At 41.7% G+C, this 21339-nt stretch overlaps 1 protein-coding gene across 1 annotated transcript in view; it reads left to right on the top strand.

The window, feature by feature from the left end:
- Positions 1-3285: 3285 nt before the first annotated feature.
- The window catches only part of AK5 (adenylate kinase 5), a 139279-nt gene continuing 121225 nt past the window's right edge, over positions 3286-21339 (top strand). Inside the window, exons 1-5 of the mRNA XM_075002733.1 lie at positions 3286-3380; positions 5468-5654; positions 7078-7245; positions 10908-11077; positions 11194-11307. Coding sequence (XP_074858834.1) covers positions 3321-3380; positions 5468-5654; positions 7078-7245; positions 10908-11077; positions 11194-11307 — 699 coding nt within the window. The 5' untranslated portion in view covers positions 3286-3320. The remainder of the gene's footprint in view (positions 3381-5467; positions 5655-7077; positions 7246-10907; positions 11078-11193; positions 11308-21339) is intronic.

Genomic DNA, 21339 nt, shown 5'->3' on the forward strand with positions numbered 1-21339 from the left:
TCTTGAGTAACCGTGGAGGAAAGCCTATCTTGTGGAGCAGTTTGAACAGACCATCCCTGCTGACCAAGTCAAAGGCCTTGGTCAGGTCGATGAAGGCTATGTAGGGTGGCTTCCTCTGCTCCCTGCGCTTCTCCTGCAGTTGCCTTAGAGAGGAGACCATGTCAACGGTAGACCTCTCTGCGCGGAATCCGCACTGCAATTCGGGGTACACCCTCTCAGCAATCTTCTGGAGTCTGCCAAGGATGACGCGAACGAACAGTTTACCAGTGACGCTTAGGAGGGAGATTCCACAGTAGTTGTTGCAGTCGCTTCTGTCTCCTTTGTTCTTATACAAGGTTACAATGTTAGCATCACAGTCAGCACTATGATAGCTGCGTGTCAGAAGGACGTTTTTGAGGTTATTACGCCTCGTGATGACCACGTCTAGTTGATGCCAGTGCTTCGAGCGTGGGTGTCCCCATGACACTCTCTGCTGTGGCTTTGTTTGGAAGAATGTGTTTGTGATGCACAGATTGTGGTACGTGCACAGTTCAAGGAGACGCTGTCCATTGTCATTCATTTTTCCCACACCGAAGTGTCCTAAGCAGGAAGGCCATGAGGCCCAATCAGCTCCAACTCTTGCATTGAAGTCACCCAAGATGTACAGTTGTTCGTGAGCAGGTATTTGCACTACAGCAGCACTAAGCACATCATAGAACTTGTCTTTTACTTCTGGTGTGGCGTACAGGGTTGGAGCATAAGCGCTGATCAGGTGGACGGGACCGGTGCAAGTTTGAAGCGTGATCCGAAGAAGTCTTTCTGATCCGCCCATGACTAATTCCACCATTTGTAGAAGGGTGTTTCTGACAGCAAAGCCAACACCATGCTCTCTGGGTTCTTCTTGGGCTTTACCCTGCCAGAAAAAGGTGTAGTCCTTTTCCTTTAGAGATCCTGAATCTGCGAGTCGCGTCTCTTGCAGTGCAGCGATATCAACTCGGAGCCTCTTCAGTTCCTCATTGAGGACAGCGGTCTTTCAGGTGTCTCTGATGGCCTGAAGCTCTTCAGTCAAGCCGGTCAGCATGGTCCGCACATTCCAGCAAGCAAGCTTAAATTGTTGATGTTTCTCATTTCTTGCTGATTTTCTTATTGGTTTGCCTGGTGCCCAAATTTCAGTCACTTATCAGGTTCAGGAACCTTAAGCCTCACGCACCCAGCGAGGCAGGTGAACTGTGGCGGGACAGTACCCTATTGGCTGGGGGCTGCCCAGCTTGAGGCAGGCAGTGATTGTCCAGTGAGATGTGAGGATCTCTCCCACCGTGGAAGGCAACCCCTGGTGCTCGTTCTCTACGCCAATCGAGCAAGAGCTTATAACCACTATCTGTTACCTCCCGTGTTGATGCAACACTGTTCAGCGATGCCGGAGTACCTCTCCGGGCGCGAGCCTGGGCACTTATTATGGAGACTCTGGGCTGTCCAGACACCAGTGTCCCCCTCTCGGCTTTACTGATATAGTCCAAAGGAGAGGATAACCTCCACGTCTGGTACCAGCTCAGCTGCAGGAGTTGCCAGGACAGTGCCAGAAGTTGACACCGAACCGCCTTTGGACTCCACTCTGGATTTTCTGTCAGGGTTTACTCCCTTAGCCTTTCTCCTTCCTAGGACAACCCACAAGGCAGTGGGGTGTGGAGAATGTGGTTAAGGATCGCACTACTTCATGGATTGTGGGACAAGACTACAACATTTAGCACTTTGTGATATGGTCAGTCATACTCCTTGGAAAGGAATCCATGACCTGGTACATTTTCAAAGTACCTAGGCTGCCTTGACCCAATAGCAAAGCTTGCAAGTGAATGGAACCATTCTTCACTTCAGCACTCACCTGGTCCAGAAAGCTTATGCTAAACCAGGGATTCATGGCCTATGTCGGGACCCAAACATGGGTCACCACTAGATTTTTTAAGTGTTGCCAGGTGGGTGGCTCTGAGCTGCACATGGCTCTTTAAGGAGCCATGTGCAGCTCTTGCCACTGCTGTGGCTTACTCCTCCAGCTCTCAGTCTCTGCCCTGCCACACTGAAATGGAACTCAGTTTAATTGATTCACTAGCCAGCAGGAGGGATCCAGCCATTATACCACTTAAACTGAGCCCCATTTCAGTGTGGCAAAGCAGGGAACTGCCTATGTTGCAGGTGGGGTAAGGGAGTAGGAGGACAGAGGGAAGCTGCATGGAGGTGGTAGCCTGGCAAAAGAGCGAGGGGGGATTCATGAGGTAGGTTTGGGGGCAGTTTGGGGCTGTGAGGGATTTAAGCCTGGGGGCAGGGGCTGCAAGGGATTTAAGCCTGGGGGCAGAGGATGGAATCAAGATTTTTTTTCCCCAGGGGAGAACATCCCCTCCACCAGATCCCCGCTTTTGATTTGCCTGGTCAGAAAGTCTTGAATTGTCAAAATGGGTTGCCATCTCCAAATGGTTGGGAACTGCTGCTCTAAAGCATCCCAAGGGTTTGACAGGGATCATAGATGCTACAGGGGTGTGGGAGGGAGAGCTAACTGGAATTGGGGCAATTACACACTGGTAAGTGCATGTGGACTTCACAACCTGTCTAACCCTACCTGTCCTTCCAGCCTCCCTCTCCTCTCTTCTGTATCACACAGCTGTATTCACAAAGGTTCAGGCAGGGACGCACACAGGCACACACACCCCCTCCTCTGTCCACTCGCGCAGGGGGTTCAGATATTTTCTGGCGCTTGCAATGAGCGCTGGTGATGCACCAGCCAGGCACATAACGGCTGTGTCCCACCGCACACTTGTATCACCAGTGGCACGGAGGAGCGCCCCGGCCGGAGCCCTGAGCGTGGCTTGCAATCTGCACGGGCGGCATAGCAGCCTAGGAAACTTTCCGCACACGCGGGAAGGCTCCGGAGCCAGCAGACTCCCCTCCCGCCGCCTGCAGACGCTTCGCCCAGGCTGCCCAGTGCGGTGGCAGGGGATGGGGTGGGGCAGCCCCCGGGCACTGTCTGCTGAGCCCGGCCGCCGCCCCAGGCTGCCGGCAAACCCCGAAGGGGGCCGAGCCTTGCGCGCGATGCCGCCTGCAGGAGGGGGCGTGCGCTGCTTCGCCGCCCACTCACCGTCAGCCCGAGCAGTGCAGCGCGCCGGGCTCCCTGGCACACGGCTGGGCGTCGCAGCGGCGCGCAAGGGAGCTGGGCTGGGGGCTGCCGCTGCCTCCCCTCGCGAAGCGCTGCCCTCCGGAGTGCGCGGCCCGGGGGTCCCGCCGGCGGCACGGAGAGAAGAGGCGGGGGAGCCGCAGCAGCGACGGAGCCCGGCTCTGAGGCAGCGGCCAGCGGCATGAACCCCTGCGATGCCAAGGAGTATCTGGCCCGGCGGGAGATCCCGCAGCTCTTCGAGGTAAGGGCCGAGCCGCGGGGCCCGGAGCCCGGCCAGGGACAATCTCGGGGCCGCCGGATCTAGCCCAGCCTCGCCGCCCACGGGGAGCGGGCACTGAGCCAGCCAGCGGGGCCGGCGGAGTCCTCGGCTGGGCGGGAGGAAAAGGCTGGGGCCGGAGCTAGGGGCGCAGCCCGCCCGGGTGGCTGGAGAGCCGGGGAGGCGTCTGGGCTGCGCCGCCCCTGGCCCGGCGCGCCTGGGAGGGAGATGTAATTCCTCCAGAAAAAGGGCCGGGTGCCCCTGCTGCAAGCACCAGCCTCTTCGAACCGGACTAGGGGCTCTCCTGCAGCACGTGCCCCCGCCCTTCTGCTCTCGGGGTCGCTCCCAGCCGGCCAGTCCTGACCTGTGATGCGCTAGTACCGCGGGCGCGCAGGCTGGGAAACGCGCAACAGCCCACGGGAGAGACTCAGTCACATCTTCCCTGTGGTTCTAGGGCGCACGGGCAGCCTGAGCTGGAAGGTGTAACGGGCAAGCACTTATCCTCTCTTCAGCGGTCAGATTGTCAATCAGCTAACTGCAGAAAACGTGTGTGCAACCAAGGCCCCCACCCTGTTTTTTTTCCCCCAATTTAGATTAAATAAAAGCATATGCCCAATGAGTTCCTGTAGGGAGAGGAGATAACTGTCCAGGGTTGGCAGGCACACATGATCATTTTTTGTTCAAATGCTCAGTTCACTGATCAATAAACCAGACTGTTTAATGCCAAATTATTAAAAGGGATTTAGGAAAAGCTGGTGGGTGTATCTATTAATAAACAGCAGTTTGCTCATTTCCAGTAAAATGTGGATTTTCCCCCAAAAATAAACCATTCATCTCCTGCCCTGAATGAAAATATTCTTTTTAGGTTATTTTAAACAAGTCTTTTCTTATGAGAAATTGAAAAGACATATATAGGCCAAAGACTATGTTGATGTTTTATTCATGTGTTTAAAAAGATAAATGGTTCAGTTATGGATACAGACAATTGTACTGCTAGAGAGATGCAAGCATTCTGTTAGCAAATGAAAGGTTTTGGTACGACTGTGCAAAGGTATGCATTTTTCCTCATAGTTTGCAATGCCTAGTTATTTAATTATACTAAAGATGTAACTCATGCATGAAAATTATGAACTATATTATAAATACAAATGCATATAAAAGCAATATTAAAGTAACTATATAAACTGTGGCTATTAAAATAACACTTGAGGAAATGTCTAATCATGAATGTAAGGTATTTTCATGTTTTATACTGATTTCAACTATAGCACCCAATTTTATGCACAGAAACCAGGGAAAGCTGAAAAATGCAATTGAAAGGACTACAGCCTAAAGCATCTGTTCAGAGCTAATAGTAGAAATTGCCATTTTGCCATTAATAGTCCATTTCCCCATACATCCTTTTGCCAACAAAACACAATCTTGTCTACTCCAGAGGAGGGTATAATACTCCAAAATCCATAGTATCCTTCACACACATATGTCCTGCACCAGTTAGAATTAATAGTACACAATGGAAATTTTCTAAAATGACTGTAGCTGGTGGTCAGTTCAGCTACTTACATCACACCCAAGAACATGATGTTGGAGAGCCTGTCGGTTTTAAAGATCAGTCTAGCTTTTATTATAGTTTTGTTTCTCAGACATTAATACGAACAATATTTCTGGTTATGCTGTTTTTTCAGAACATTTATACATTTTTATTTAACTGAAAAGCTAGAAAACCCAGACTTTGGATCTTTTTTAACTAAGACCAAAAACAATATATTTGCCAGTCAGAGATGTAGTTCTAAGAAAGATTAAATAAAACTTTTTACTATTTTCCACTTTCATTCCATTTGTAAATATGAAAATAAAGACATATGCAGGAGCTTTCATATCTAAGTCATTTTGGTGACCTCAGTGGGACCCAATCCTATATTCCTACATGCCCCAAATATTGACTTTAACTTAAAATTTTGGTTACACTGGGAATACAGAAATGGGTACAATAAAATGAAATTCAAAATACCAGCTTGTGCATATTTTCACAGTCTTGGTATTAAAACTTATTTTTGCATATTGTGTTTCAGAGTCTGTTGAATGGGTTAGTGTGTTGCAAACCTGATGACCCAATAGAATATTTGGAAAGTTGTTTACAAAAAGTGAAAGAACTGGGAGGGACAGAGAAAGTGAAATGGGACACCTTTGTTAGTCAAGAAAAGAGAACAGTACCACCACTCAATGGAGGGCAATCAAGAAGAGCCTTTTTCAGGAATGGTAATGTATAGCTTTCAGCTCAATATCTTGCGTATTCGTATAACATTAGGTAATTTCAGACCCACTATTTAAAAAATGTGTATTTACACAAATTACCTTGTACAGTTATGACAAATTAGATGTTACACTTCTTTGGGGAAAATTGTAGAGATACGGGCACCCAGATTCCAAACTATTTTATATAAATGTGCGAGGAATTAATAATCAGTCAGCCCTAAAAGGTAATTCTTTTGATTGTTTTAAACCGTTTTCAAGATGGGGATTGTTTGTTTTTAGGCTTGTAGTAGTGGTTGGGTTGTTTTGTGTCATTTTGTTTTCTCATAGTAGCTGTTGTGTAGGTGGAAAATAGATCAAAATTATACCTCCCTATAAGGAAGTAGATTGATGCAGAGGAGGAGGAAGTGTGTTTCCAGAGTTGTGGGTCTCAGAGGCATTAAGCCTCAGCTGGTGTGCGGAGATGTGGTTGGGATGCAACCCTGGCCAATCTGTTTGAAAAGGTGCACTCACTGCTTGAGGCACAGGAAATGCAGTTCTGCTGGTGCACAGACTTGCTCTCTCTCAGCCTCTGAGCACTCCTGACCATGCCCTAATTGACCACCATAATCCTGCAGCCAAATGATGAATGTTGTTTGTTTCATGGATACACTGCAGGAATCTCCTTGCACCTCACTAACATCTGCATATAGACATAATTCAGCTTCAGATCTTTACAATATTTGGGCTAGATTCTTAGCTGTTCTTCATGAACCAAATACTCATTTACTTGAATGGAACCACCAACTGAGATTTTGCTTCTCTATGTCCTCTTTATGTTCAGAGCAGTTATTAGTGCTGTACATTAATTTACTAAATACAACATATATGAAGTTATTTAGAACTGATGCATCTCAGTAGATTGAAATCTGTCATATCAAAACATCTCATTCATATATTAATGCAGTAACATTAAAGATCAGTAATTAGTTCCTTTTCGTGTTGCCGTGTATATATTTCCTATCCTGTCTTTGTATGCAACATAAAAAGATTTCCAGTCACAAAACTGTTGATCCAGGGGATGTATAAGAGATGAGGGCCAGCTGCTCAGAAACTTGTGCCTTCCTGCTGTCTTTGATGGCAGATTTTCATTGAAGAATAAAAGTATTTTATCATGAATGCAAGCTTGTAGATTTCAAAAGACAGTAAAGTTCTCTTATAAACAGAGAACTAGTTGTTCTAAACTGAATAAACCAGCTGAGTGGAGAGACTTAACACCAAATACTTCCAGTAAGTAAAATGGCATTCAAGATATTGGAAAAAAAATTGTTACCACCATATTTCTTATCATAGCTACACTAAATTCTTCTTTGTGTCATCCTTGTATAATCAACCAAATGTTGAGTTTTGCTATTGATTTCTGTAATTTCAATTTTTTATTGTTTTGCAGTGATGCCTGACAACCCAAACTTTCCTTATCGACGATATGACCGACTCCCTCCAATCCACCAGTTCTCCATAGAAAGTGACACAGATCTTTCTGAAACTGCTGAGCTAATTGAGGAGTATGATGTATTTGATCCTACAAGACCTCGACCGAAAATCATCCTTGTTTTAGGTATGAAGGCAAAGGGAGGCTCTGTTTGACCCTTATTATTATCATTATTATTATCATTATTATTATTATTAAACCCTTATTATTATTCTCTTTTTTACTATCATTCAGAATGTAGAAATCAGATGTCTGCTAGGTTTAAATGTAATCCTTCTGTTTAGGTTAGGGAAGGAATATTGTCCAAGTGCAACCTATGTCTCAGGTTTCATTGCTGAATAAGAAAATTGAGTTGGCCGTAGATAAGGAGACATCTGTAAAATCATATAAGCTATAGCCCTTGAGAAGAATAGATTGGCCTGACATGACCCATGCTTAAAATTCCTGGATGCAGTTTTTAACCATTGGGTTCTGTTTAGTGAAAGTGTGCCTCTTCAGCCTACTACTTTGATAAATTCAGCTGTAGCTATATCCAGTTGTGTGCAACTTGTTTCTCTGTTTAAAAAAAAAAACCTTGTTAATTACACACTTTTCACAAAATTGGTCATTGCGTATCACTCTGTGGCCTTTGCAAGCAAAGTGATAATCTCAGCCTCAGGTAACACATACTAATCAATCAATCAGTACATCTACAGTTTAAATCCGGTCAATAGTTTGTACAATGGGCATGAAACATTTGCATGTCACTTGTCTGGATTAGGGTTTTTTTGTTCTTCTTGTCTGTGTATTATATTTCCAATGCTAAGAGGACATGATTTCTAAAGAACATATCAGGGGCTAATACTCCAGTGCTTTGCACCAGATTTAATCACTTATCTGTGCAAAATGAGTGGAAGCTGCTGCTAAATAAGAATTTTCCTTTCACACTGGTGGTAGTGTTTTGTGCTCATTTTGCACTTACTTTCCATAAGTGTAAGTAACTATACAAGATGTAAAAAGCAGTGAAGAATCAGATTCTCACTCTAAAAGGAATTATATTAAGGGGAACAAATCTCCATGAGAGGAAATTGTGTGTGTGTGCATGTGTGTGTGTGTGTGTGTGTGTGTGTGTGTGTCTGCTTTATGATGTACTGCAGAAATGCTGAGAAGAAACTGTCTGCTGAACTCTGCATACGGAGAGATCTTTGAGAAATATAAAGGGCAGCAGGGATAAAACAAAGACCATCAAATTTTCATAGCTACTGCTGCACACCCCTCGTAGAGCTGCTAAACAATGGTGTTTTCCTTAGCAGTTTGCTCTTAGGCTATGTCTACACTTACTGGGAATGTTGACTTTTGCTACGCAATTTTAGGTACGCCAATTGCATACCTAAAATCGATTTTTGCAGCCGTTGACCTTGGTCCCTGTCTTCACTGCAGAATGTTGATGGGAGCACTCCTCCTCCCAACATTCCTTAATCCTTGTGTCTCACAAGGAATTGTAGATTCAACATTGATCCCAGAACATGCTGTTTCGTGCAAGTGCAAAATAGCACCCTGGAAGATCGAACCTAAGCATTTGATCTTCTGCAGCTAGTGTAGACCTAGCCTAAGTTTCTAAAACAGAAATCAAAATATGGAAAAATGCCAGAGCCTTCGTATTCTTTGAGCTGTGTGACCTTCATCAGATGGAGGAGTAACACAAGTGCCTTTTATTTTTTTATTTTAACAAATATATGGCTGACCTTTTCACAAAGCAGCAAAGCCAGACCATGGAAGACTCTTGTACAAAGGAATCAATGTGGTTCTGTTGTAAAATAGTGTGTGAAGACTGGATGTACATTAAAATACATCCCTGGAACTGGGTTGAGTCTTACTTAGTGTGTGCTTCTTGTCTGACAGCATGTAGGGAGCTGTCCTGGGTGCTCTTGAAGATCTTCTTGTTTCCCACCTAATGGGGTATATGGTTCCATCATTTCTTGGAACTTCCCAGGCATGGAGTATAACTTTCAAATTCTGTACATTACCCAGTAAAAAATTGACAAAATTCAACTTCCACCTTTGTAAACACTCTTGTCACCTTGGCTAAATCTACACTAGCACACTATGTTGAAGTAGCCTATTCCGACTTAGGAACATCGAAATAGGCTACTTCGATGCATATCGTCTACACATCCTCCAGGGCTGGTGCCATTGATGTTCAATGTCAAAGTAGTGACGGAGAATGTCAAAAGGAGCTGCCCCGGAAAGAAATGCAGAGTGTCCACACACACAAGCACTCCCTGTCAAAATAAGGGGCCAGCAAAGCTCCAAGCTGCTCCCTTAAAAGGCCCCTCCCTGACACACTCGCCTTGCACAACATGAGATCCACAGAGCCAACAACTGGTTGCAGACCCCGTGCATGCAGCATGGACCCCCAGCTGCAGCAGCAGCAGCAGCAGCCAGAAGCCCTGGGCTAAGGGTTGCTGCACGCAGCAACCATAGAGCCCTGCAGGGGCTTGATAGAGCGTCTCTCAACCCCTCAGCTGATGGCCGCCATGGAGGACCCTGCTATTTTGACGAGTGGGACGTGGATCTTGAGTGTCAAAGTAGGGCGCTATTCCCATCTTCGGATAGGAATAGCGATTTCGACATCTCGCTGTCTAACGTCGATTTCAACATTGAAATAGCTCACAGCCCGTGTAGATGCGACGCGTACTATTTCAACGTTGTGCCAGCTACTTCGAAGTAACCAGCTAGTGCGGACACACTCCTTAAGTTTCATACCAAAGGATAGGAACATCAAATGTGCAAAAGTACCTAGAAGGAGGAAAACGGATAGTTATTTGACATGGGAAATAAATTTTAAGTCCTCTTAACTTAGTTAATGGTCTGAACTTTTGTAAAACAAGGAGGAAATCAGTTTGGTATAAATGGATAATTTTCTGATTAATAAAAACTGACTTCACCTATGAGAAGTTTATGAACCTTCGATATGCAATAATTTGTGGTTAATTATTTTTGTGTGCACATAACTAAGATGGAAAGCAGAGAAATACAGGACTGTGTGCACCTCTTTTTTATTGTATTTCATGTCAAAAAGGAAGATTTTTTTTTCCCTGAAGATTAGAGTGAAACCTTCCTCTTGAATACCTTGTATGGCTTTTTTCAGACTCTCTGAAATTTTAGGAGAAAAGGTTTAGTTTTTCCAGGTGTTAGTGTGTGATTCCCCCCCCCCCCAGTTTTTCACATTAAATGTGTACAACTCAGATAGAATAAATGTTATACTGTCTCAACACATTTAAAGGTGTGTTAATTTTAGGAACTCCAAAATTTTCTGAAGACGTATTTAGGAATACACTGATACTTGTATTCCTTAAGTAGTTCCATTGACTTCAGTGGGATCACTTATAGACTGAGGTACATTTTTAATGTGAGCAAAGGCATCAGAAAATCTGTCCCTCTATTTGGGTTCAGTTAATAACTTTCCTTAAACAATATGCAGAAGGGCTCTTGATACTCTTCATCTTCACACTAGTGTAAACCAGGAAAAGTTCTGCCAAGGCAGTTAGTAAATGGAAGTAAGTGAACAGAGAATTAGGCCTAGAAAAAACAAGCTTGTCTTTTTATACTTAAGCTGGTATTTTATTTTAGATTGGTAAGTTTGGTCCTGCAAAAGAGACACTTCCACTGACTTTGAGAGTGTTAACCATGGAACAACTGCAGGCTTTGATTTATTATTACTTTGGGGGAATTGGTGCTCGTGGTGGAGATTTATTGACAGTGAATTTGATATTCTAAAGGAATTGTTTTGCTTATCATTACAATAGGTGGACCGGGAAGTGGTAAGGGAACTCAAAGTTTGAAGATAGCTGAACGTTATGGATTTGAATATGTATCAGTCGGTGAATTGTTAAGGAAGAAGATCCACAATACAAGCAGCAATAGAAAATGGAGTCTAATTGCTAAAATAATTACTACTGGAGAACTGGCCCCTCAGGTACAACACACCTATGAAATACCCTCTATTTGGTATTTTTTCCTGTAAAGATTTTTACATGCTGCACTAATGGCCATCACCTTAAAACCTTTTAATATTATTTCTCTGTGTGAAAGGAAACAACTATAACTGAGATAAAGCAGAGATTAATGCAGATTCCTGATGAAGAAGGTATAGTTATTGATGGATTTCCAAGAGACGTTGCACAGGCACTCTCCTTTGAGGACCAAGTAAGAGACTGTCTTTATTCTTAAGATAACTTATGTGTCTCATAGTACTCTTTTGCCTCTTGAAATTAACAAGCAGATTCCCAGCATTGCTTTTTAAATCTTTTCAAATACATAATTACAGGTTGACAAAAGGTCACTTTCTTGGCATGTAGTTTAGCGTATGAAGACAGAAAATTCTATTTGAAAAAAAAGACGACAATGTGATAGTGGAACCAGTCATCCTAACCTCCTGCTGATGTAATAAAAATCCTCTCAGATTTGAGGGGAAAAAGAGACTGAGTCTAACCGTTTTTATACACTAATCATTTAGGAGGCGAAAAAGTTATCCTTTAATATGTAACTGTATGATTTAAATGCTCATTAAGAGGACCACATGGCAATCAATGAAGTTCTTCACAACAAAAGAGGTATGGTCTCCAGGTTATTCTGAGGTTCTGAAAAGACTGAAAAAGATTAAAATTGCTTGCACTTTTGTGGGCTCACGTAATCAGATAGTGATCATTTCATGTTTGAAATAGTTGTCTTTTGGCTTGCCTAATTTGGTTATTAAAATCCAACAGGCATCAGATTTAATCAGTTAAAATAATTGTGTAGTAAAATGCAGAGGCCCATCAGGATGACATAAGCATGTATATAAGTAAAATATTCCAAAAATATTTAAATTTAATTTCCTTGTGTCAATTGTTGTGAGGAAAAGGTCATTTCACCTTCTGGTTAAATACTGTAACACGTAATATTTCCTTACGGCCATATGCCAAGGTTAAAATTCAGCATTGCATTTCTTGAGAGCCTTTCAAGCAAACCTTTTCAGAATGCTCCACAATCACTAAAAGCACTAATTATCATTTCTCTGCTTTGAATTCTAAATGGAATTGCCTGGATAGCAGTAAAAAAAAGAAAGCAGCCTAATGAGGCTTTTCATTATTTCTCTTTTCTAAGGTATAATTCTGTGTGAAGTTCAGAAAAATTAAATTGAGAACATTAAAGTAAACTGACAAAATAGTTATTATGGAAAACAGTCAATGACTGCCAGCTACATATGCTTATACATTAAGAAAGAAGTTTAGTGTTAACATTAATTGTTTTAGGAACTCAAAAAAAGAAAGAAATGTGGGCCAAAATCATCGTTCCTTGATCTAGTTTTTACATTAAGTGTACATTGTTTTAAAATTTCTTATTTATAATAAAGTTACAGTTATCGTAAGCAGGGTGGTGTTATGTGAAGAGTTATGCAGATGACATATATAATGTTTATGCATTAAATAACATACCGATACATAAGACTACTGACTATACAGTATAAATACAAGTATCAGAGAGGTAGCTGTGTTAGTCTGTATCTTCAAAACAAAAAGAAGTCTGTGGCACCTTATAGACTAACAGATATTTTGGAGTGTAAATTTTCGTGAGCAAAAACCCACTTCGTCAGATGCATTAGTGTGGGGTTTCAGAGGATGATTTAAAGAGGAGGTCTCAGTAAAGCAAAAGAATAAATGGACATAAATCAGACATCAGGAACAGTACCATGCAAAACATGTAGGAGAACACTTCAATCTCCCTGGATACTCAGTAGCAATAGCAATCCTACAACAAAAAAAATTCAAAAATAAAATGGAAAGAGAAATTTCTGAGCTGCAATTTATTTGCAAATTTAACTCCATCAACCAAGGATTGAACAGAGACTGGGAGTGGCTGGCCCATTACAAAAGCAGTTTCTCTGCTCTTGATGTTCACAACTCCACATTAACTGCCGATAATGGGCCATTTCCACCCTGACTGCATAGACCTTGTCAGCTCTAGCCCTCCCCTTTACTGAGACCCCCTCTTTACATCTTCCTCTGAAACCCCCACTCATGCATCTAATAAGGCAGGTCTTTGCCCATGAAAGTTTAGGCTCCAAAATATCTGTTAGTCTATAAGGTGCCACCGAACTTCTTGTTCAGTATAAATACATACCTCATTAAAAATTAGGCCTTATTTTTAATTTACTCTAAGACCCTTTTACATTTTGCTCAATCATTGTAACTTGGCCTAAAAGGGAACACAGCCTCACACTAAGCCTTCTTGCAACTGAGATTCAAGGCCAGTATATATATGAGCCTTTTGCCTAAGTCTATGTATATATTTACTTTTTAAAGAACATGTGCTCTGATCCTGCAATCTTTGTGCACTAAAATCTCCAATAAACATAAAGGGAAAACTTTATTTGCAAATATAGCAGGATTAGACCCAGAATTAACATTTTAAAAATGCATAACACTAGTCATTTGTAGCAATACAAGATAAATCTTGTATGAAAATCTAATCAGCAGAAGAGAGAGGAAAATGCAAAATATTATCACCCATGTTTAAAAATTATATAAGATTAGAGAAAATTAAACAGTAATAACCTTGCCTATGTGGAGGGATTCCATCCTTCTCCTTGTGTTAGGGTAACCATATTTCCCTATGCCAAATACGGGAGACCTGGTAAAATTGGTCGAACTTCAGCAAGTTCAATGGAAATCAATCTAACCTATGCAGTACAAACATTCAAAATAACATTGTTTACTGAGCACCCATTAAAAAAGACACATGACATTTTTATAACAAATAGGTAAATCAATTAAAAATACTTATTTTAACTGAACTGAAGTTGGCAAGAAGTTTATAATGGAGAATGCTGTGTGCTCATGGCTTCTAAAGCAAAAGTTTTCTTCTTGTCTTACAGTGAGGTGTATATGGCATAACAAAGTCAACATTTACCAACTGTAACCTTGTACATGCCGTGGGAAGCTGAGAATGGGGCTGCATCCCTGCCCTGGGAGGAGGGCTCCCTCACTGTGGAGAGCAGCTGCCCCATGGGGGGTTCCCTGGCTCCACAGGCAGCTGCCCTGCAATGCAGCAGGGATGGGGCTTTCTCTCCATAGGCATTTCCCTGGCTGGAGGGGCAGCTGCCCCAAAGAGGGGCACCATGTCCCCTTGAAATCTAAAACAAGGATCAAGTGGGGGGATACACACTACCTTCCTTCTGCCCAAACATACCCTACCTTACTGTATGACAGGGCCCTAGGCTCCCTCTCCTGCTGCTTCTTGCACACCTGGCGAGTCAGTACATGATGCATGTGCTCTCTAGCCAGTGCCAGGTGCCTGCAGCTGCGGTTGTGCTGACTTGGGGAAGGGCAGCTCAGCAGGAGAGCTGTATATGGCACAATTAGCCCTTTTGTTAAAATAAGTTGGGATGTCTGATGGATGGTCACCCTACCTCATGTGAAAGTATGCCCAAGATGGAGTTTTTACATGATCAAGTCACCTGTCCAAGAGTCACATGCTGGTCTGACCATTCACATTTAAGTTCTTCAGATATGGATTGACACCACGTAAGGTTCATTTTCAGTTGGGTACTCCGATTCCTCTGACTAGAGCTCCTTTCACAATAGGTTGCAAAACTTCCAGTTAGTGTTTCAGATATATGCTTCTGGGAGACACAAGTACATAGCCAATACTCATGACTTCAAATACAAAAATGATACATACATATGGGCTATATATAAAGAGAATCAGCAAATTGTCAGGTTTTTTATAGACATCTCACTTGGCCCTCTTTGCACAAGATTTGGTGCAGATGTATAAGAGCTAGTAACAATATGTTTTATGTTTACGTCCAGTAACATCACACAAGCCATATAGATTCTATATTGCGTTGGGTCAAGCGAGAACATAAAGTCCCTTTTCTGAAGAGTTTGTCTAAGAGCTTACGGATGAATGATAACAAGTGGGCACAACTAAAAGCAGTGATTTAGTGGCGCCATGGAGGAACCTTCTTGGTATTGTGAATTTGTTGTTGGTAAGAGAAGAATGGAAACAGATGAGAGAGGCAGGAGCTAAGCTGCACATAGGTTCTTTATACCCCCACAGCTATACTGTGAAATCAACTCATATACATAGGAGCAACACTGGGCCTATAAATCTCTTAACTCACATGTAAGCTCTTATCCATGGGTGCATTTGACTGTAAAGGATATTGCAACTATTGCCACTATGCCTCCAAGATGGTTATGGGGTATTTGGTGTAGCCACTGCAATATAAAACCCATCTGCACAGAAAGGGAGCAGGATGAGGTAAGGGTTCATTAGTGAACTCTTCTGTTGCTGTGTTTAAATAGCTCCCATTGGTGGTTTTTTTGTTCTGTTTTTTTTTTTTTTTTTCAAATCCATTGCCCTGTCAAAGTTCCTCTAATATCTGTTAAAGGTATCCTTCTGGCAACATTGTTAGCTCTTACTGATCCTAGGAGACTTGGCACACAGAGGGGGGATGATAAAAATGCTAACTTGGGCTCCTTTTGAAAGTGTCCCATTGCTTCAGGGCTGCTGTAGATTTATCCTTATGTCTTTTTGGAAGGAGGGGTTATATTTGGTCATTTTAGGGTCGAATATACTGCCAGCCTCCATTTTCAAGCTGATCAAATGGAATTTGTTAGATTACGTCCCTCAGAACCCTGTTCTGCCTGCAAGGTATGGTGCAGTGTTATTTGGGTCACTGTGTGGAATCCAGTGTATGTAGCTGTATTCCAGTCTGATCTGTTCTTGGGTATACCCAACCAGGGAGGAAGGGAAGAAGGAATCATCACCAGCCCCGCAAAATGGAGTTGTGGAGCTTTTGGGGCTAGGTCAGGGGAAGAAAATACTGTTTTGCCTATTCATGTTCCTTCTTTGCCCAGCAAACGCCCTCTGAAGCCATGGAAATTAGTATAGGTCTACGGCTGATATGCATTAAAATATGCTGGAATTATATTAATCTGCTCTGTAGCATGATCGGGTGAGAATGGCAAGGTTTTCTCCTGGCTCTGTATTTTGTAGAAGTAAAGAATGCTATTTTTTTTCTTAGAGTACTATAGAGCAAGCAACAATTCTTCACCCTTACAAGGGATGGTCTTGTGCTTAAGACATTAGATTGGTAGCGGGAAGATCTGGGTCCTAGACCAGGCTCTACCATATACTTCCCATGTGATAAGCTTTAGTAAGCCACTTACCCTTTCTTGGACTGCTATCCCTCTTCTGCCGCAGGTGGACAATAACTGAAGAGATGGCACAGTCTTCAGGGTAAACTTGATAATGTTGGTAAAAAGCTTCCAGGTCCTTGGGAAGAAAATACAATGTGACTATGAAGTGCAAGCTCTTCACAATAATTTGTATAAGAATGCAATTAAAAAGTGATTTGTGTATCCTGCAATTTATAAAGGTTGAAGTTTTCTTACTGGCTGTGTGAAGCCATTCATAATGTCAAAAAGGAAAAATGATCCTCATTAGCCAAAAGTAAAACGGTGAGAAATAATGAGTAAGCTGCAGCAAGGGGAGTATTGATTAGTAAGACACTTCTTAATTAGAAGATGTACTAGGAAGTAGAACATGATTCTAAGGGAACCAGCGGGATCCCCAGTAATGAAAATAGTCAGATTATGTTAGGCAGGAATATGTACCCCTTATTCATGTCAGTGAATACTTAGTCACACAATTAACTTCAATCCCTCTGAAATCAGACTACTCATGTGAGTAAGAGCCCCTAGTGTGAGTAAAGTGCAGGGAAACAATCTAGGCTATTACAATCCTTGCAGGGAAACAGTCTAGGCTATTACAATCCTATTTAAAAAGTTAAGTTTAATTGAACCGTCAAGATGAACACATGCTAACAACAGGGGATGTGTTTAAACAACTACGTCTCTTCTTCTTCCCATCTCCTCTTTACAGTTCGGCAACATCATTCATTACACTAATTTTAAAATGAAACTGACTTCTTTAGAGCAGTGACTATGTCTTCTTCTTTGTTCTGTAAGGCACATTGCACACTTTTGGGTTATAAGAAATTATTAAAATTGATAATAAATATTGTGAGTTTGCATTTGGATAGGTAGAACATGCTGTAGTAAAATGTACCCTCTAGGATCCCTTGATATAGGTAAGAATTGGAGGGCAGAGCATGAGGACAATGTGAAGTGGAGACAGACTGTTGTAATAAATTCATCTTTTGTCATTTGTTATTGTCAGTTACATGTTGGGGATGAATGTGTAGTGGCCTGTGAAAGTTAGTAATTAGCAGCAACAAAAAAATCACTTGCAAACGAGCATTTTCACTGGAGGGTCCCTTGTTTCAACTGTTTACATAGAACTAAAGCACACTGCAAGAACATACATAATGACATAAAATCCAATGGGTGAAAAGAAGGAGACTTTGCAAATGGGTAAATGGTTACATGATGTGAAATTGGAGATGAGTAATAAAAGAAACTGGGGAGAATGGGTAAAGAAGGAAGAGAGATTAGGTTGATGTGGAGAAGGTGACGTGAGCAATCATTGAGGCTGGTTTCAGAAACAAGCAGCACTTGTTTAATGCAATCAAACATCTTCACGATTATAGATCTTTTCTCTTTTGGCATCAGAGGCAAATGGAGAGGGCCTGTACAGTGCCCAGTGGCTTTTTCATTCCATATTGGCTCTGCCTGTGAGATGTGAGGGAAGTGAGGTGCACAAGAATAGATAGATAAGTGTGCACACAAGGGGCCTCTTAACATATGGTACAGCAGAGGGGCAGGTTCTGCACTGACTACTGTGGAGAACAATGTTGTGGCCAGGAGTGGTCCTGTTCTTATCATGATCCAGTGCTCCTTATGCTGCATGCACCCTACATGGAGGTTAAGCTGCTAAACTGTGGGCCGGAATAATGACCAAGTATACCTAGGCCAGGGGCTGGCAACCAAAACAGCAAGAAGAGCCTTTTTTTAAAAATTCAGTGAAAAAAGAAAATTCAAGAGCTGCAATGCACGTGAATACAAGATAGTCCTTGATAAATAATGTCAAACCATACTTTTTGTAACACCTATTTTAAGAACAATGCACACACAATGATTTGTAATAAAATATTTACTGCAGGACATTCACAAACTTTTTACATATTCTATTTCCTTACACTTTTCACGTGTTTGTACCACTGTCTTCCTGACTTTCACTCCTTTACTGTCTCTCACTGGAGGATGCTAGATTCTGAACAATTTTGTTTTTGGAAATCAATGTACAGCTGCTCCATTACTTTGATAAAGAACTCTTTTATATATTCACCATCCGTGAACGGCTTTCCTAGTTTCACAATCTCTTGAGTTGCCACAAAACTAGCCACAGTTATGCTGCTTGATTGTTCACCCATTTAGCAAACATGTTTTGACTTTGCTCTGCTTTGCGTAGCAGCTTCTCCATGGCTTTTTTCTCCTGGCATCTCCAGCTGGATGCTGTCTGGCAAAAGAGAAAATACCGCACTTTTTGTTGTTGACAAATTTCTCATTGAAAATGAGACAAAGAGAGCCCAGCTGAACTCAACATAAATGCAAAGGATTGGGTCCATTCAGTTTGAAAGTCTCTGTTTTCATCTTAGATTTTCCTTTTTTTTAAACCAGCCCAACCCCACTTTAATTATGCCAAATTTTACTTCACATTTAATTAGTTTTCTTTCGTAAGATGTGTGTTGGCCTTCACAGCGGGAAAGCCGCAAACTTCCTTTCCATTTTCAAAATCAAGGCTTTATTAGCAACCCAGTGAAAACACAGATACAGTATCATGTCCCACAGTGCACTGCACGTATTAAAGAGGGGGTATCCAATGTTTTGAGCTGAAATATAGTTTGTTATTTAGCTATGAGTTCATTGTTTTAGTTGTTCACTGTTACTGAAAATAATCAGGAAGTGTTTTTTTTCCCACTTTGCAGTTATAGTGTTAAGAGCCACAGAGAAAAGCCACATGGAGCTTTGGAGGTGCAGATTGCCAACCCCTGACCTAGACCCTCTTTGAAAGGTGCTTTTCCAACCTATTCTTAAAAACTTCCAGTGTTGGGGATTCCACACCCTCCTTTGGAATCCTATTCCAATGCTTAATAATCTCTATAGTTAGATGGATTATTCTAATATCTAATTTAAATGTCCCATGCTGCTGGTTAAGCTAATTACTTCTTGTCTTACCTTCAGTGGATATGGAGAACAATTGAATCCAACTGCGGCACTGCCTAGCCAGTTACTCCCCAGTTCGTATTTGTGAATTTGATTTTTCCTTCTCGAGTGTAATGCTCTGCACTTATTTCCTGAATTTCATTTTATTGATTTCAGACCAATTTCTCAAGGTAGTTTTGAATTCTTATGCTGTCTTCTAAAGTGCATGCAACCCATCCTGCTTGGTGTTCTCCACAAATTTTATGTACTTACGCTTTATTCCATTAATGAAGGACTTGTGCTCAGTAATTACAAGGACAAACTAAACATTATTTAGCTGATGTCTGACTGTCAAAAATGGTTCACCATACTACTAAGACACAAAGACTAGGAATATGGAAAGGATGCTATTGTTTTGTTTTCAAGCCCAAGTAGAAATTAAATATGTGCATATCGTCTCAAACATATTTAACAATACCCAGTATTAAACGTGTGCACTTAAATTAAAAATTAAACTTACTTTGTTCTTCAGCTCACATGCTTCAGCCCACAGCCACGCTACTACACAAGATTGACCTGCTCTTCCAGGGTTTTGTTTCTTGCATGCTCAAAATGGCGCTTCCCAGGATCAGAATCAACTCCAGAGCTCCTCACGAGTGATGAGGTTTAAGGAAGGTCGACGGGAGAAATGCTCCCGTTGGCCCTCTTTTGTGTAGACAGCCATAGCAGTCAACCACTGTGAAGTAAATTTTAGCTATGAAATTGGTGTAACTAAAATTGCACATCAGCAGTTAATTGCTGTGTCTCAGTTATGAAGATTTGGCATTCTTTGAGCTTAAATCTGTACTGTAATCAAAAAATTACACAATACTACAGTATGAAGTAATTAAAATATCTGCTCTTGCATATACTTAATATTAAAATCTTATTGATTGCGAATTCTAGTCAAACTTCAGATATATTTACTTCCAAATTCAACCTGCTTCCCATTGCCACTTCATCTAATCCAGAAGCCTGATTCACTGGATTTCACAAACTCCCATTTTGCTAAAACAAAATATAGTTCTTATAAAATAAGCCAGAACAAACCAATTAATGATATTCGTCAACATAGGGATAACTTAGAGTTTATGGTACCCCGCAAATATGTTTCCATCATTAGAATGTATGTGCCATACAGCCAAAATGTTCTCAAACTAGTACTACATAGTGTTATATCAGAACAAAATGTTTCTGTGCTATTTAGGATGATTGTAGTAAATGGGCGTTGTTAGAGTCCCTGGGAGTGGTGATTATTTCTATATCACTTCAGATCTGCAGATTGGAGGAATAGAGATAACCCTCCAATCAATAATACCTAGCCACGCTGGAAGATTTGTAGGAAGGGTGTGCCTCCATGCAGGACATCCACATTTACATCTTAAAGCCCAGAGGAAGAGATGACATTTCAAATTAGAATTGAGGTGCAATTTTATTTTCTTGATCTATCAGCCCTCCATATGTCTATGTAGAACTGCCTCAGCTCCTTCTGCAGATGCTGGATTAGTTAAAGTAGAAACCTAATTCTAGTTAGGTAATACCACAAGGCTTGTGTCACCATTGTCTCTGAACAGCAAAAAATAAAATAAAATAAAATAAAAAATAAAAGAAGCCCTCACAGATGTTTGCAGAATATATGGCCTGGTTTTCAAAAGTGCTCAACCCCGAATGGTAACCATGATCATTTGATATAATTCTATTCATTAAAATAATTTTATTGCTGATATAAATTGCTATGATGTCCAAATCAGAGTCTGAAAACCGGGAGTCACCATTTGTCTTAGAGCCACTTGCCTGTGTTCAAAGTATGGTGTTTATTTCTCTGCTTTAACTCCTTCTGCTAGTGACTGAACATCTCAGTCTAACACAAATCTCACAGGGAGACCTTGGATTCTTGCCCAGTTTTGATTCTCCCATTTCAAGAAATCAGGTGCAGCGCAGACAACTTTGTTGACAGTGTTTGCATGAGAATCTCAGCTATCATTTTAAATGAACATAAGTTTCTAGCCCTCTTGGTCACAGAGAAAAGCTTGAAAATATGAAC

Source organism: Carettochelys insculpta, chromosome 9 (genome assembly GCF_033958435.1).
Source record: "Carettochelys insculpta isolate YL-2023 chromosome 9, ASM3395843v1, whole genome shotgun sequence".
NCBI classification, from domain to species: Eukaryota; Metazoa; Chordata; order Testudines; family Carettochelyidae; genus Carettochelys; species Carettochelys insculpta.